The sequence below is a fragment of the Neopelma chrysocephalum genome, unplaced genomic scaffold (genome assembly GCF_003984885.1).
Source record: "Neopelma chrysocephalum unplaced genomic scaffold, ASM398488v2 Primary Assembly neopelma1_71, whole genome shotgun sequence".
Lineage (NCBI taxonomy): Eukaryota > Metazoa > Chordata > Aves > Passeriformes > Pipridae > Neopelma > Neopelma chrysocephalum.
Genome location: NW_020897731.1, coordinates 14,512,758 through 14,526,060, shown reverse-complemented (window position 1 = coordinate 14,526,060; position 13,303 = coordinate 14,512,758). Strand labels below are relative to the sequence as shown.

The 13,303-nt window shown below is 39.1% G+C and overlaps 1 protein-coding gene across 2 annotated transcripts in view; it reads left to right on the top strand.

The window, feature by feature from the left end:
• TMEM156 (transmembrane protein 156) overlaps positions 1-12,976 on the top strand; it is a 28,539-nt gene extending 15,563 nt beyond the window's left edge. Inside the window, exons 7-8 of one of the 2 annotated variants that reach the window (XM_027686493.1) lie at positions 4,423-4,529; positions 11,741-12,976. In XM_027686493.1, the coding sequence (XP_027542294.1) occupies positions 4,423-4,520 (98 nt within the window). In that variant the 3' untranslated portion in view covers positions 4,521-4,529; positions 11,741-12,976. Of the gene's footprint in view, positions 1-4,422; positions 4,530-5,016; positions 5,259-11,740 lie in introns of those variants that run through there. The other variant, XM_027686494.1, reaches the window with a different exon arrangement.
• The last annotated feature ends 327 nt before the right edge of the window (positions 12,977-13,303 follow it).

Genomic DNA, 13,303 nt, shown 5'->3' with positions numbered 1-13,303 from the left:
TATTCTTTCCACAGTTGCTAAGCTTAAGATTTGCTACTGTGATAATGGATTATAAATAGCTATAGATGCCTTTGGTCACAGCCCTTGATGATATTTTCACTATCATTGGTGCATAGCTAGCAATCTTGAAACAAAACATTGAGATCCACTGAAGACAATACAGCTACCCTGGAAACACACTAATGAGTACTTGAGAGGATGTGACCGTATATCATACAGATGAAAAGATGTATAGGTACTACTAAAAGTTCAAAGTTCAGAAAACTATAAGGGAAGAAAAAGAACGAAACCTATATTTTGAGAATCAGAGTCAATCCCTAGGTAGCTCAGAAAATTACTGTCTTGATGTCACTTCGGTTCTACAAAAAGATAATTTACAGCACGGATGCCTATTATATGAAACTGTTAGTGGCTTTATGTACATGAATTATTGTCATCAAGACCAGCAGTCAGAGGAAAGGGAAAAAATGTTCTCTAGGGTAGGATTAAAGCTACAAAACTTCCAAATTAGTGATGCTACAAAGGTGTAAGCACATATAGTGAGGACAGGGTGCTTTAAAGCATTCTGGTCATAAATGTTGGCTAAACATCATCTGTGCTGTTAAGGCAAAAAAGAACACATTAGAACATGGGCTGTACAAAGCAGGTTTCTAGACTCTGGATCTGGTCCTGCCATTGTATTTATGTGTAATAGTCCCTTGAATGGTATGAACTGACAGAACAGAGTTGCCCTTAAATGCAGCCACAAGAGAAGGGAAAGACTAGAGGGTGCTTTTTTCTTTAGTGCAAGAAGTATTTTTTAAGTGGCTAATCTGTATTTCCGGGGACCCCTGGTGGTCTAGTGGTTAGGATGTGGTGCTCTCACCGCCGCCGCCCGGGTTCGATTCCCGGTCAGGGACACTCCCCCGGGCAGATGGAGCTCGTCAGCCCTGTGAGGCCATCCATCTATGAGAAGGTCACTCTAAACAAACCTACATCCTGAGGACCTCACTGCCATTGTCCAAGCTTGCTTGGCCCCGGCAGATGAACCTTAGGATTAAAGGGTGGGCTCAGTTCAGCGCATGCTGTGTCTCACCTAAAAAATCCATTGCGCAGGCTGGAAAGGTAAAAGACCTTTCCCAAATCTTCGTTCGCAAAGACTGGCCATACTACTAATCTGTATTTCCAGACACAGAACAATTTCGTATCAATGGGACTTGATAGTAACACATGGAAACACATGGAAAATAACCCACAGAAGGAATGTCACTTCCTTCCTTTGTGTTCACTACAGAGAATCTTAGTGAGATTCCCACATAAGAGACTTTTATTGCAAGAATTTCTTTGAGGAACTTTCTTAAATTGAAGAGGCAGTAAAAGAGATTTTAGAACAGCTTAATAAATTAATAATAGCAATCAGAAGGACTAGAAAGTAATCCCCAGAGTGTTTTAAAAGAACTTAGAAACTGCTGAATTATCATTGCACCTTACTGCTTAAATCAGCCTCAGTTGCACATAAAGGCAAGGCAGTTATACTTACCCTGCTGTTATTCCTTTTCCTTAGCCTATTTTCTCTATACCACTTTAGTACCTCTACTATGTTTAGTACTACTAACTGATTAAGTGCAGCTGTTCTCATATAGCTGTATCTTAAAAAAAAAAATCAGCCTGGGGGCATGGTACAGAATTGCTTGTTGGGAGCAGGCCAGTGTGTGTGAACTGTTTGCAACATTATATAAAAAAAACCCCAAACAACAAGTTGCATAGGAATCAGATTGTATAAATCAGGGCATTCAATACCTAAGCTGAATCTGCCCAGCAGGGTCTGGAAGTTTCATTAATATAACTAATGGGTTATACTTAAGTGGGAGTTTATATTACTAGAATTCTACCACTATATATTTGCATTTAGACTTTCTTTTCCTGGAGTTAGAATGGCATTCCTTGTTTATTTTTATCCTATTTTGAAAGTGACATAAGGTGTGTTGGAATTCTATGTTAGAATTGGACCATGCAGAGAGGGAATCATATTGTTAATATCTTGTTATTACTGTACAGTCTCTGTGGGCAACCTTAGTTCAAGCATAATGCCTTGTTCTACATTTCTCAAACAGATATATTCTCATTTTCAGTGATACTCCATTGGCTCATGGAGCCAAAATTTGGTTTATTACATTTTAGGATACAAATACAGGATTCCTTGTCTCACATTACTGGCTCACAGTAATACAAAGTTAATTTTCGTAGATGGTAATTTTATAAATCATCCTGAAAGAAGGACATCACAGTATCACGGTGTCAACTGGGACTCAGAGAATAAAACCTCAGGGTTTCTGGCCTGCAATTGTTTCCTGACTGTTCAGAATTTTGACATTCATAGCATTTGATATAAGTGGGCTTGACAGCTGTAATTTGCACATAAGAAACAATAAGACAAATTTCCTCTTGGTCATTTGAATTCCTGTATTGTTTTCTGTGCTATACTATTACAATAATAGTTCCTCTCCTACATGATTAGAGGAAATAGGGGAAATTCTGCCATCTCTCTGATATGTTGCTACAGCTTCAGGTTAGTTGACAGGTTGGAAATAGAAGCAAATGCTGACTCAGTAGTGTCAGGCCTGGAATCCCAGCAAGTTCAGATTCACTCCTCCTTGTATTCTGCAACACATTTTCTTTTTAACGAAGAGAACAGGCAAGATACATCTTTTACAGCAGCACATATATGCAAAGCCAAGAAAGGAGAAATTTGTTTAATCTTGACCAGTGGAAGTATCAGCGATTTCATTCTGATCCCTCTTGGTTCCTGACATAACTGAATAGTTGTTTTTTCCTCTGCAAGTGAAATGAATAATGCTGGGAAAAGCAAAGCTTTTCATGGTATTCAATATTTAACACAGACTTAGATGTTTCTGAGATGCAACACTTCCAGAGAAAAGTGCAAAGCCTTATTATCACTTTGGGGCTTTTTTATTCTTCAGATAAAATGGAGGATAAAATCTATAGGATGCAGGTAACTTTAGGGAGCTTTTTAAAGCCCCTGAATGCTTTCCATAGAGCACTGATGCACAAGAGGCCTTTTTTCTGCTTGATTTGTGTGCATGCAGAACACTGTTACACACAGGCACTGAAGGGAATATCAGCCTATATTCACATTCTCTCCAGGTTCATCCTGGAGGTGAAACAAGATTCACTGTTATTTTTTTAAAACTACCCCAATTTTATTTTGACTTTGTTTTTCATATTCAGTTGCTTAATTGCAAAGATCCAAACTCTACTTTTTGATTGCATTTGTAAAGAGAGAAGCCCAAATGATACAGTCAGTGGAGAAGGGAAGTAGCTAAACATAAGTAGCACAGTTTATCCTCTTGTTTTCAACTCAGTAGAAATCCATTTGTAAGCTTACAGAAGTAATGGATGGTCAGGGACAGGATGGACCTGGAGGTAAAATATTGTTTTTGTTCTGCAGTAGTTCTTTGACAAATGCATCGGATCAACGACTCTGCGTTATTTGCCTGACAATGCTATTTCTGCATTTCCTTATCTGTATCACAGCAAGATATCAGGATCGGTGTTATCAGTGTGCTAAAGGCATCACCACACCTTTCCTGCTTCTGAGGTTCATGCTGTCATCTTTGTTAACAACTGGGTGATACACAGTATCTTCCCCTGTGTGTAAGACAAGTGAGCTGAGGCCACACCATGTGTGCCTGAGTGGCAATCTGTGCTGCCCTTAAGTGAAAATTAATCAGGAAGTTCACACTCTAAATTTCAGTTGTTTCTGCTTAACTGGCCAAAGGTAGGGTTTTGTATTTTGGGGGACTCGTATCAGGACCTGAGGGAATGGCCTGAAGTTGTGTCAGGGAGGGTTTAGGTTGGAGATTAGAAAAAGGTTCTTCCCCCAGAGGGTGGTTGGGCACTGGAACAGGCTCCCCAGGGAAGTGGTCACAGCATCAAGCCTGGCAGAGTTCAAGAAGCATTTGGATGATACTCTTGGGCACATGATGTGACTCTTGGGGATGGTCCTGTGCAGGGCTAAGAGTTGAACTTGATGATCCTTGTGGGTCCCTTCCAACTCAGCACGTTCTGTGATTCTGTGAACTCCAAATCTGCATTTTGGATTTTCACTATTTAGTAAATTTCAGGAGCAATTTATTTGCCTACCTTCAAGCTGCTTCCCAGGAAGACTTATGATCAGCATGTTGTAGTCCTACTGTTATTAAGAAGAAGTTAAATACAAAACATGGTTAGTACTTTCAGGAGTTCCTGACATGTATCTGTGTCTCTGGACACTGAAATCCCCACTGAAAAACTCTTTGTACATCTCTGTCCTATGTTCAGATATGTCTCAATTATTTTCAAACTTGCATATTCAAGTTCAACACTCTGCAGATGTACTTGCTGTTTTATAATATGGATAAAAATTATTTTAACTTTCAATAGTGAAAACTAGCAAACAACAGATTTCACTTACTGCACAGACCACAAAGATACTGCCCGTAATTCCTGAACAAGAGCATTGTCATGTGGATCAACTCTAGATCTAGAAGGTAAGTAAACATCTTACAACTCTGATTACTCTGTTTTGCCTCGTATTTTTGGAAGTAATAGTAGGCAATATCTGCTTGATATAAATTACTACTTTTTCTAGCCAAGTATAGGAGATGAAAAAACTGGATAATGTGTTTTGTAAGATGTAAGTGGCAGGAAAAGTGATTTATAATCAAATGTGTTAGCCCATTAAACCCTGTGTGTCCCTGCAGGTCCTGGTGCAAATTCTGACACTTTTTTTCTGATGTAAAGTATTGTGTCCTACACTTCAGCAACGTACTGACATTTGTTTCTGACAAGGGCAGAGGAAAAAAAGCAATTTGCAAATGATCTCTGAAGAAAATCCCATATTTTAAATACATAGCTTGCTGATGAAATTCCCCAAACAAAAGAAATCGATCACTCTGATGTTCTCACACCAGTCAGAAGGAATGACAAGAAGCTGGTTTCCACTAAAACTAGTCTCCCACTTCTAACTTTCTCCAGGCCTTGTGCTCCAGTAATTGTTTCAGGAAGTCCAGATGTAAGGAAATAAGTCTGGAAAGAAATGTGCACTAAGAGGTATCTCTTCCTGAAAATACTTGTAATGCCTAGAAACAGAACAGATGCTACTTGAATAAGTAATATAGACAAGGTTATGGCTACTTGAACAGATGATATTACTGTGTGTGGTAATTTTTTAGGTTCAAACCTTAAGGAGGCTCTTTCTTTACCTCTATTTAAATTGGACGGAGTTTTATATTGAAAACTCAATATTATGTCATGTTATCTTTTTATTGTGTTAAAAATAATTGATGTACTGAAGAGCAGTTTGACTTTTTTTGCTTCATGTGGAACCATGAAGATGAAATTGTATGTTGAGAGCAGAGATAAAGAATTTGAACAGCATTGCTGACAGAAGATGAGGTGCTTCCATAATAAATTAAAAACTGAGCTAGATAATTTTTTGGTGTTTGAGTGAGTCTGGCTGGGTCATAGGATGGTGTACTACAGTAATTAAAAATACTGACCACTTTTTAAGTGGTTGCCATCCACAGACCTCATGAGGACTTACAGAGATGAGCTGTTGTTATTATTACTGTTCTAAACCGAGAATATCAGGAGGTACAATGAGATAACATGACTTGGGAAGTCTGTGAACATAACTGAGAGTAGTTCTCAGATCATCTGAGTTCAGCTGTTTGCCATTCGGACTCAGCTTCCAAGTGAGCAGGCACTTTGCAGGCTCCTTTGCAGGGCTCCTTTTGCAGCCTTCCTGTAGGGCAGCTTCTTCCTTTTCTCAGAGACTCCTCCCAGCCTCTTCAGTTCTAGACCATTTTTTTTTTAACTGTTATTTGTCAACTGTCTCTCTTTATCTTCCCATATCCCTGTCTGCTATGTATCTGCCCACTTTACCTGTTTTTTTGTGAGAAGATTTACTCTCAGGTTAAAAATAAGACATTTCTTAGGTTGTAATAGGATGTGTCGCTAGAGGGGTACTCACCTGTATTCAGTGCCTTCATTTATACAGTATTATGGCTGATCACTAGTGTGCTTTGATCATCCACGATGTTGTGTTCACCAAAACTCATCTTTTAGAAGCCAGGAAAGAAGTCATGGCCCATTCCCATGCAAATTTAGCTTTTGTGTTGCTAGAGGTGGGAGTAACTGTTGGGATGACCTTTTGCTTTCATTAAGTGTTAAGTATTAAAGGGTAGAAAGAAGACATGGAACAACTTTTCAGATCTTTAGTTGCTTTATGAGACAATATATGAGATCTGGAATACTTTGGGATTAATCAATCCCTTTCATTAATCTCTGGGTGAGTGACTGAAAGAAAAAGATTAGGTATTTTGAGAAACTCCAAAAGTCTTGTTCAATGCTGCACTGTACGGAAGCAGCCTTGCTTTCCAGGTCATAACTCAGTCTTCCTGTCAGATGGACAGCTGGCAGTGAGGTGAAAGCTGGATGTGATCTGTGGGAATAATACCGAGTACATGAAATTGTAGTGTTACATGATATTTCCACATGTGTGGAAATATTATTAAAGCATGTGGCTGCAGAGGCAGGAACTCAGATCTACATATTGCCTTTCATCATGTTAGGTTTTGAATACATTTCTCAAAGGAATACTGTCTCAGAGCTAAACACTGTGAAAATAGTCAAAAGTGCTTTCTGCTTTAGCTTCACTTCCTCCAAAAAACCACTTCTCCCTTCCTCTGATAAGGTCAGATTCAGCTCATTACTACTTGTGTCTGTGGGTGGCTCAGTGGCTAACGATGCTGCAGCTACTGAAAAGCTTGCTAGCAAGAAGTGCTCCTGGTTACCAAGGCTGGGGAAGGAGATTATTGTCTGCTTTTCTCATGAGTGCTGGGTTTGTCTCTATGAAGTCTCTACAACGCTGTTAAAGACTAGTTTGCTCAACAGGGAGGAGCTGGCTGTGCTACAGGTGCTGCACATGAACAGCTGGGTCCTGAGACTGAAAAATGCCAAAATGATTAAGTTCCAGAATTGACAAAGACAGTTTTAGACTACGTCGACTTGATAAAACCTGTTTATCTTCCAGAGGAGGTGGGATGGAGATGAGAAATATGTATCAGGAGCTTCTTGATCAAAAAGGATCATCTTTGTATCACGCTGACAGCTGCTCCCCTGAAGCACATGCATTTCAGACCACTGATATAAGAGCCTCCTCAAATAAGGAAGGGTTCTAGCCAGAGCTAGAAATCTGAGTGAGCTCCTGGGATAGTGCCAACCTCGCCCTTCCCTGCTTCAAATCTGGCTTCTGTCTAATTGGTAAGAGGTACCTCCATGCCTGCCCTGGATCAAATAGGCAAGACAGGGACAGGCAAACCACTTTTGAGTTACACTTTTCCTCATTTCCAGCCAGCTGCAGCTGCACTAAGAAAAAGCATTAACCACAGCACAGTGTTTGATTCTCTGTCACGAGGCTGCCTACACAGCAGCTGTGGTAGTTGTAACAGCAGCATGAGAAGGAGGAAAGGAAAAAGCAAGGATCACTGATCACCATCATTATTGCTACCGAGCTGGAGAATCTGTTGATGGCCTCAGCAGCAGCCCTTAACCCAACACATTGAAAGCTAAAAGGCTGAACAACATTATTTTTGGCCACAGGAATGGTCAGGGGAGACTGATTTGCATATTATTTGCTCATTGCTGAAGTTTGCAACAGGGAAGTATTCCTCTTGTTAGTGGATTGAGAGAGATACCTATACACCTTGCAACTTTCTGCTGTGTTTTTCTTTTCATGTCAGAAAAAGACATGTTTCTTTCTATAAGTGTATTTTAAAGTCTTTAAGACTTTAAAAATACCGTTGATCATAAAATATACTGATAAACATATGACCGTACACGTGTGGCCATGTTTATAAATATACTTACACCCCATGCGTGTGTGTATCTATATATCTGTGTGCATGCACAGAAACGCACACACATGCTTCATTATTTACTATCACACTGACAGCTAATTCAGTTAATAAAAAATGCACCAACTTCTGCGCTTGTGCCTTTGCCAAAGGAGAATCTCTTCAGCATAGGTTACTCAATCTCTGTGTATTTTCACAGAAACTATTATTTTTACATTTGAGTGCCAAAGGTAAGAATCCTCCTGTGTTTTTGCCATCTTTCATTAAACTACCATATTAGCAACTGCCCTGGAGAAAATTAATAAGCCATTTCCCTCAAGTGTTTTAAGACAGTCCTCTCCTTACATATGTCATGGTTTAGAAATGGTATTTTCCAATTTAGTACTCCTGCTAAAACCACATTGCTGCTTGCTTCCCCTCCCACTCCCTCTCCAACTGGAAGCACAGAAGGCACAGATCACAGTTTCAGTTAGTATTAATAACAAAAGGTATAAGACAAAGAAATTATTTACGCTGCTCTTCAATCTTTGAGTGATTGGGGCAGAATAAAAGCCACGTGTTTACAGCATGAAGAGAAATCGTGAGGCCTCTCCTGCAGTACTGCTCTCCCCTGCCTGTTTAAGGGGAAGCAGCACTGTATTCTCTGAATCAAAAGCAGCATTAATGGATTTCATGAATTACTAGGGACAGAACACTGTTCTGTTTGGGGAAATTAGAGACCGATACAGACCTGACAGTTCCTGGAGGAAGTGCTGCCATTTTACGAGGAAAGAAAGAAGAAAAACTAAGTGTCTTAAAGCCAACTGTTGTGGACTTTCCCTTTTTTCTTTTTTTTTTTTTTCTTGGAAGTGCCCAGTGCTATGCTCTGACCTGATGCTAAATCAAATTCACCCAAATCGGTCACTATTATCCTGAATATTTTATTTACTGCAATCTCTTTGACAATCAATGCCCCAAGGGAAAGATAAAACAATCTTGGTGTCCTACATCCTATTAATTCTTTTAATAAAATGGGTATACATGTTAAAGGCTGCATAAAAGATAATGAAAGTTCCACATGAGCAATTGCCAATGATTTTTAGTACACTGCCTTTTGCCATCAATGCTTTCAACTCTCTTTGTAAAGAGCTTTGAGATTCTTGAACATATAAGGTGCTTCACATCTCTGTATTTCTTTCTGAGTGACAGTGCTGCTGTATAGTTAGATAAGACAAGTCAGTCTCCCAGTGAACATAGAATTTAAGGCAGGATCTTGTCTTCAGGTGAAATGGATTATAACACTGGACCACAACATAGATGACAGGTAGGGATGACGCACAGGGAAAGCATGTGTATGGCTGAAAAGATGAAAACCTCTTTCAAAGAAATTGTAAAATAGAAGAATTTGATGGGTCCTTTTACTCTCTCACAATCTGAGAAGCATGTGGACATGAACCCTCCTATGGCCACAGTAAATAACTAAGAGTATGAGAGGTTGGTTCCTATCCAGCTACATTCACAGTATCATCACTGCTGTTGTTTTTTAAGGAAACACTCTCCTAGCAAATTAGAAATTTGATTGTGCATATTCTAGTCTAATGCCAGAAAAGTTCAGTGCACATGTACCTAGGGTATTACCTGGGCTTTGGCTCAGGCCCCTGCTACCTTCTTGAAGAGGTCTTTAAATGCCATCATTGCTGAACTTAGTAGCACGAACAGAAAGTGCAGCTAAAAATATTCTTCCCCTGCTTTTCCTTATGTGACTGTGACTTTACAAAAATGTTTTCATATTTTAAAGAATCTCTCTCTCATCTGTCTTCAAGCAAGACACCCACAGAAACAACAGAAGACAGTTATTATGCAGAGAAAACAATGAAACTCATAAAATATTCTAGCAAAGACAGTACCAAGTGTGCTCAGGAGTGAGAGAAAGATTACAGTTAAGCTGTTTTTCATGCAGGTGTTTGTGAAGAATAGTAGGTGTGATTTTAAATTGCTAGGATCCTTCCAATTATCCTTTTGACACCGTTTCTGAAAAGCATTGCTTCAGTGCTCTGAAGTGATACTACTGGGGTTAAAGCTATCATTAAATATGAGTGAAGCTGCTGAAGGCAGAAGTTCCTACTAATATACTGACCTACTGCGTTTGCCAGTTGGCTCTTTTTGTTAGACATAATTTTTTATACTTTCAGTAATTTCTGTAGATAACTATGATTCTGTGATTAATGCCCTCATGCAGCTTTAAATTGTTTTCAGAACTGTATGCACTCAATTACATGTTTGTTTTTTAATTACATTTGTTTTTTAAGTATCATGAAAGGTAATTCCTCCTCTGTTTCTGCTTCAAGTCTTAATCTTACATTAAAATGAAAACTCCTCTCAGTACAAAAGAGCTCACAGAATCAGATTGCTGAGCACATTCCAGGGTACTTGGCACAGTTATTGAGTCCTGCATAAAATGCATGCCAGGATGTGTTTCTCTCCGAAACAGACACAAAGGGTTCCAAAGGGAAGCACTCCTGCTTGCTGGCAGAACTGGACTGTAAGGAGCACTGTGCAGGCTGTTTAAGCCCACTGTTCCATTAGCCAGCATCAATTTTTTATGCATGGTATCCTGCCTACACTTGTCATTTTCTAGCTCACTTCAGCAGCTGCTGCCTCCAGTATGATTTCACAGCCAAGGTACACTTCTTATCCCAGCTCTTATGATGTAAAAAAAAAATGGAGACAGACGTTGTAACTGGGCCTGCAGCTACAGGGACTACCAGAATGTGTGACAAGTTAAATTTGCTTTTTCACTCAGTGTGCAAATAAGAAGTACAGAAATCCTGTGCTTCCACACTGCCTCCCTCTTCTCCTCCCTCAGCATTGTATAGTTCCCTACAAAGTAAGCTGAACTTGATTGGGATCAGAGCATTTTCATATTTATTGTTTAGTTATTCATAGTTATTGTTTACTTTGGCTGAACACCAGGTATCTACTGGGCCTGTGCCCAGTCCCTCCAGAGGGAAGGGAAGGGGGAAGGGGGGAAAAGAAGGAAAAAAAACCCCTACGTAATCGAAGCTGCTAAGAAAGGGTGTTTATATTTACACAAAGTGGGAAGACGCTATAAACACTGTACACGCAGAGAAGAACTAAAGATACTTCCCCACAACCGACGCTTTTCTCCCCCAAAGGAACTGCCTGACCACTCTGCTCAGCTACCTGGAAGAGAAGGAGCCACTTGCTTCCTTCCCATCTATTTTATATCTGAGCTGACATAACATGGTATGGAATACCTTATTGGTAAAATACACATCAAATGACCTATCCTATTTCCGTTTCCTTCTCAGGGGGAGTAACAAACCCATTACACTCATCACATGTTACTCTGGGAGATGCAGACCAAATTTCAAAAGTCTCATCAATGATTACTGAGAAGCATTTCACTTGGGAGTGTGGAAAAAGCTGATTTGCTTCATTATTTCCAAATTTGTCCCACTGTGTATCAGTACAGAATGGGAAATGCAGTTGGGCACAGAGGAGCACTTCAGCCAGGTGAATGTGGTAAATGCTCTCCAGGGCAGCTTTTGGCTCAGCTTCCCTGAAAGTGGGTAAGGCCCAGTGCACCTCACTCAGGTTGCTGTATCATACTCTCATGGGGCAGGTACCTGAGCCACCATTCAGCTGTCCGGTATCAGTCTTAGGTCTTTTGATACAATCTGATGTGTATCGTCTATTTTGTCTGCCTCTTAGTTCCACTGTTGTTGTCTTCTGTAATAAAGAGGAGAATTCATTACTGTGAAAGCCAAAATTACAACATTTGAGATAAATTAGGAAAGACCTGACTAACCTCCTCTTTTTTCTGATACTGTTTTCTTTAGTTTCAGATATTGCCATATGAAATACCATCACTATTGGATGAAAGAAGACACATGTTACACCACAGAAGAAAGCATCTCCATTTCCAGTTTGAGGAGCTATGTTATCCATCTTTTCATGGGAATGCCAATTAAGCACTTCAGTTGAGAAGCTCCATTTTGACCATCACTGGAACTCTTTGGTATTAAGAAAATATGAATGATGGACAAATACGTTTTGCTGCAGAAACTACTTCAGTAGGAGATTATAGATTTCACATTATTTTCACATCTTTCAGGATTCCTACTTAATTATATGATTGTGAGATAACCCTTGCAAAAATTACTTTCTTCCATCAGAGAAGAAATTTATTTTATATATTCCAAAGGATAAGAAAGTCTGTTTAAAGTTAGGATTTATCCTCCACTTTCATGAAATGAGCACAATTTTCAACCTATTTAATGCTCTAGATGACTAAGATGTTTAAAAGATACAACTTCTTGCTTTTGAGAAAGGTGGCCAAAGTATCATAAAAGGAAAGAACTCTGCAGTAAACATGGTAATTTCCACAGTAAACGTTAATTCCTGCAGTAAACCAGGAAGATCATCATAAGTCGTGCAGTGTCTTAGTGGATAAAGAAAAAAATGTGGAAAAATACTAATTTGGCCTCAAATCACAAAATCGTTATTATTGGTTTTTTAATAACTCATTAAGACATTAAATGGGTTTGTACTTTTTGAGAAATTGCATTTCTATGTTTTGTACTAGCTTAGTTCATTAGCATTCACACTCATTATCTCTTGAAACTTTTCCTTACTTTCCATTTATTACTGTTCCTCTGAGTGTAATGGAGCAGTTTGGGCTGAGCAGGGTCCCAAACTCCTTTGGTGCTAACACATGATTTGCGGGTACAGCTTAGCCATCAATTACTAGGCAGAGACAGAAATTGCAGAGCCAGGACTTCAGACTCCCTTGTGCTAAATCCATCAGGATGAACAGGATGTAAACTGCCCATTGCAAACATGATAGGCAGCAATTTAGCATCATGTTAATACTTCTAACCTCCATCCCTTACATTTACAGAGCTTTTCCCTCTTGAAGCTTTCTGAAATTGCATTTTCTGGTCTGGACCAAGCAGTTCAGACTGAATACGAATAGTTGTGAACATTAGCTTCTGAACGATTTCAGGGCATATGGAATTTTTTATATTTAGCTGCATACGTCTGAAGGACTTGTTCCTATTTTTTGTTACCATCTTATAAAAAAAAAAAAAGAAGAGAAAAATACCGACTTTCTTGATTTGGGGTCTTTTTTATTGTTTATCTGTGGTAATAAAGCTTTTCAGAAATTGATTTTTTTTTTTAATACAGTCTATAAAATAAACCTCTCACAATTTGTTTCTGGGTTTTTTTTTCTTCTTACTATAGAGAGCAACTTACAGATGAAAAAACATATTTATATCAAATCACTACAGAATCGCTAAGGTCATTTTGGTCAGTGCTTCAAGTGATTCAAGCTATCTATCACTTTTGTCCTTCAGTAATCCAGAGATCTTGATGGGGACAACCTTGCTCCTTTTGACCCC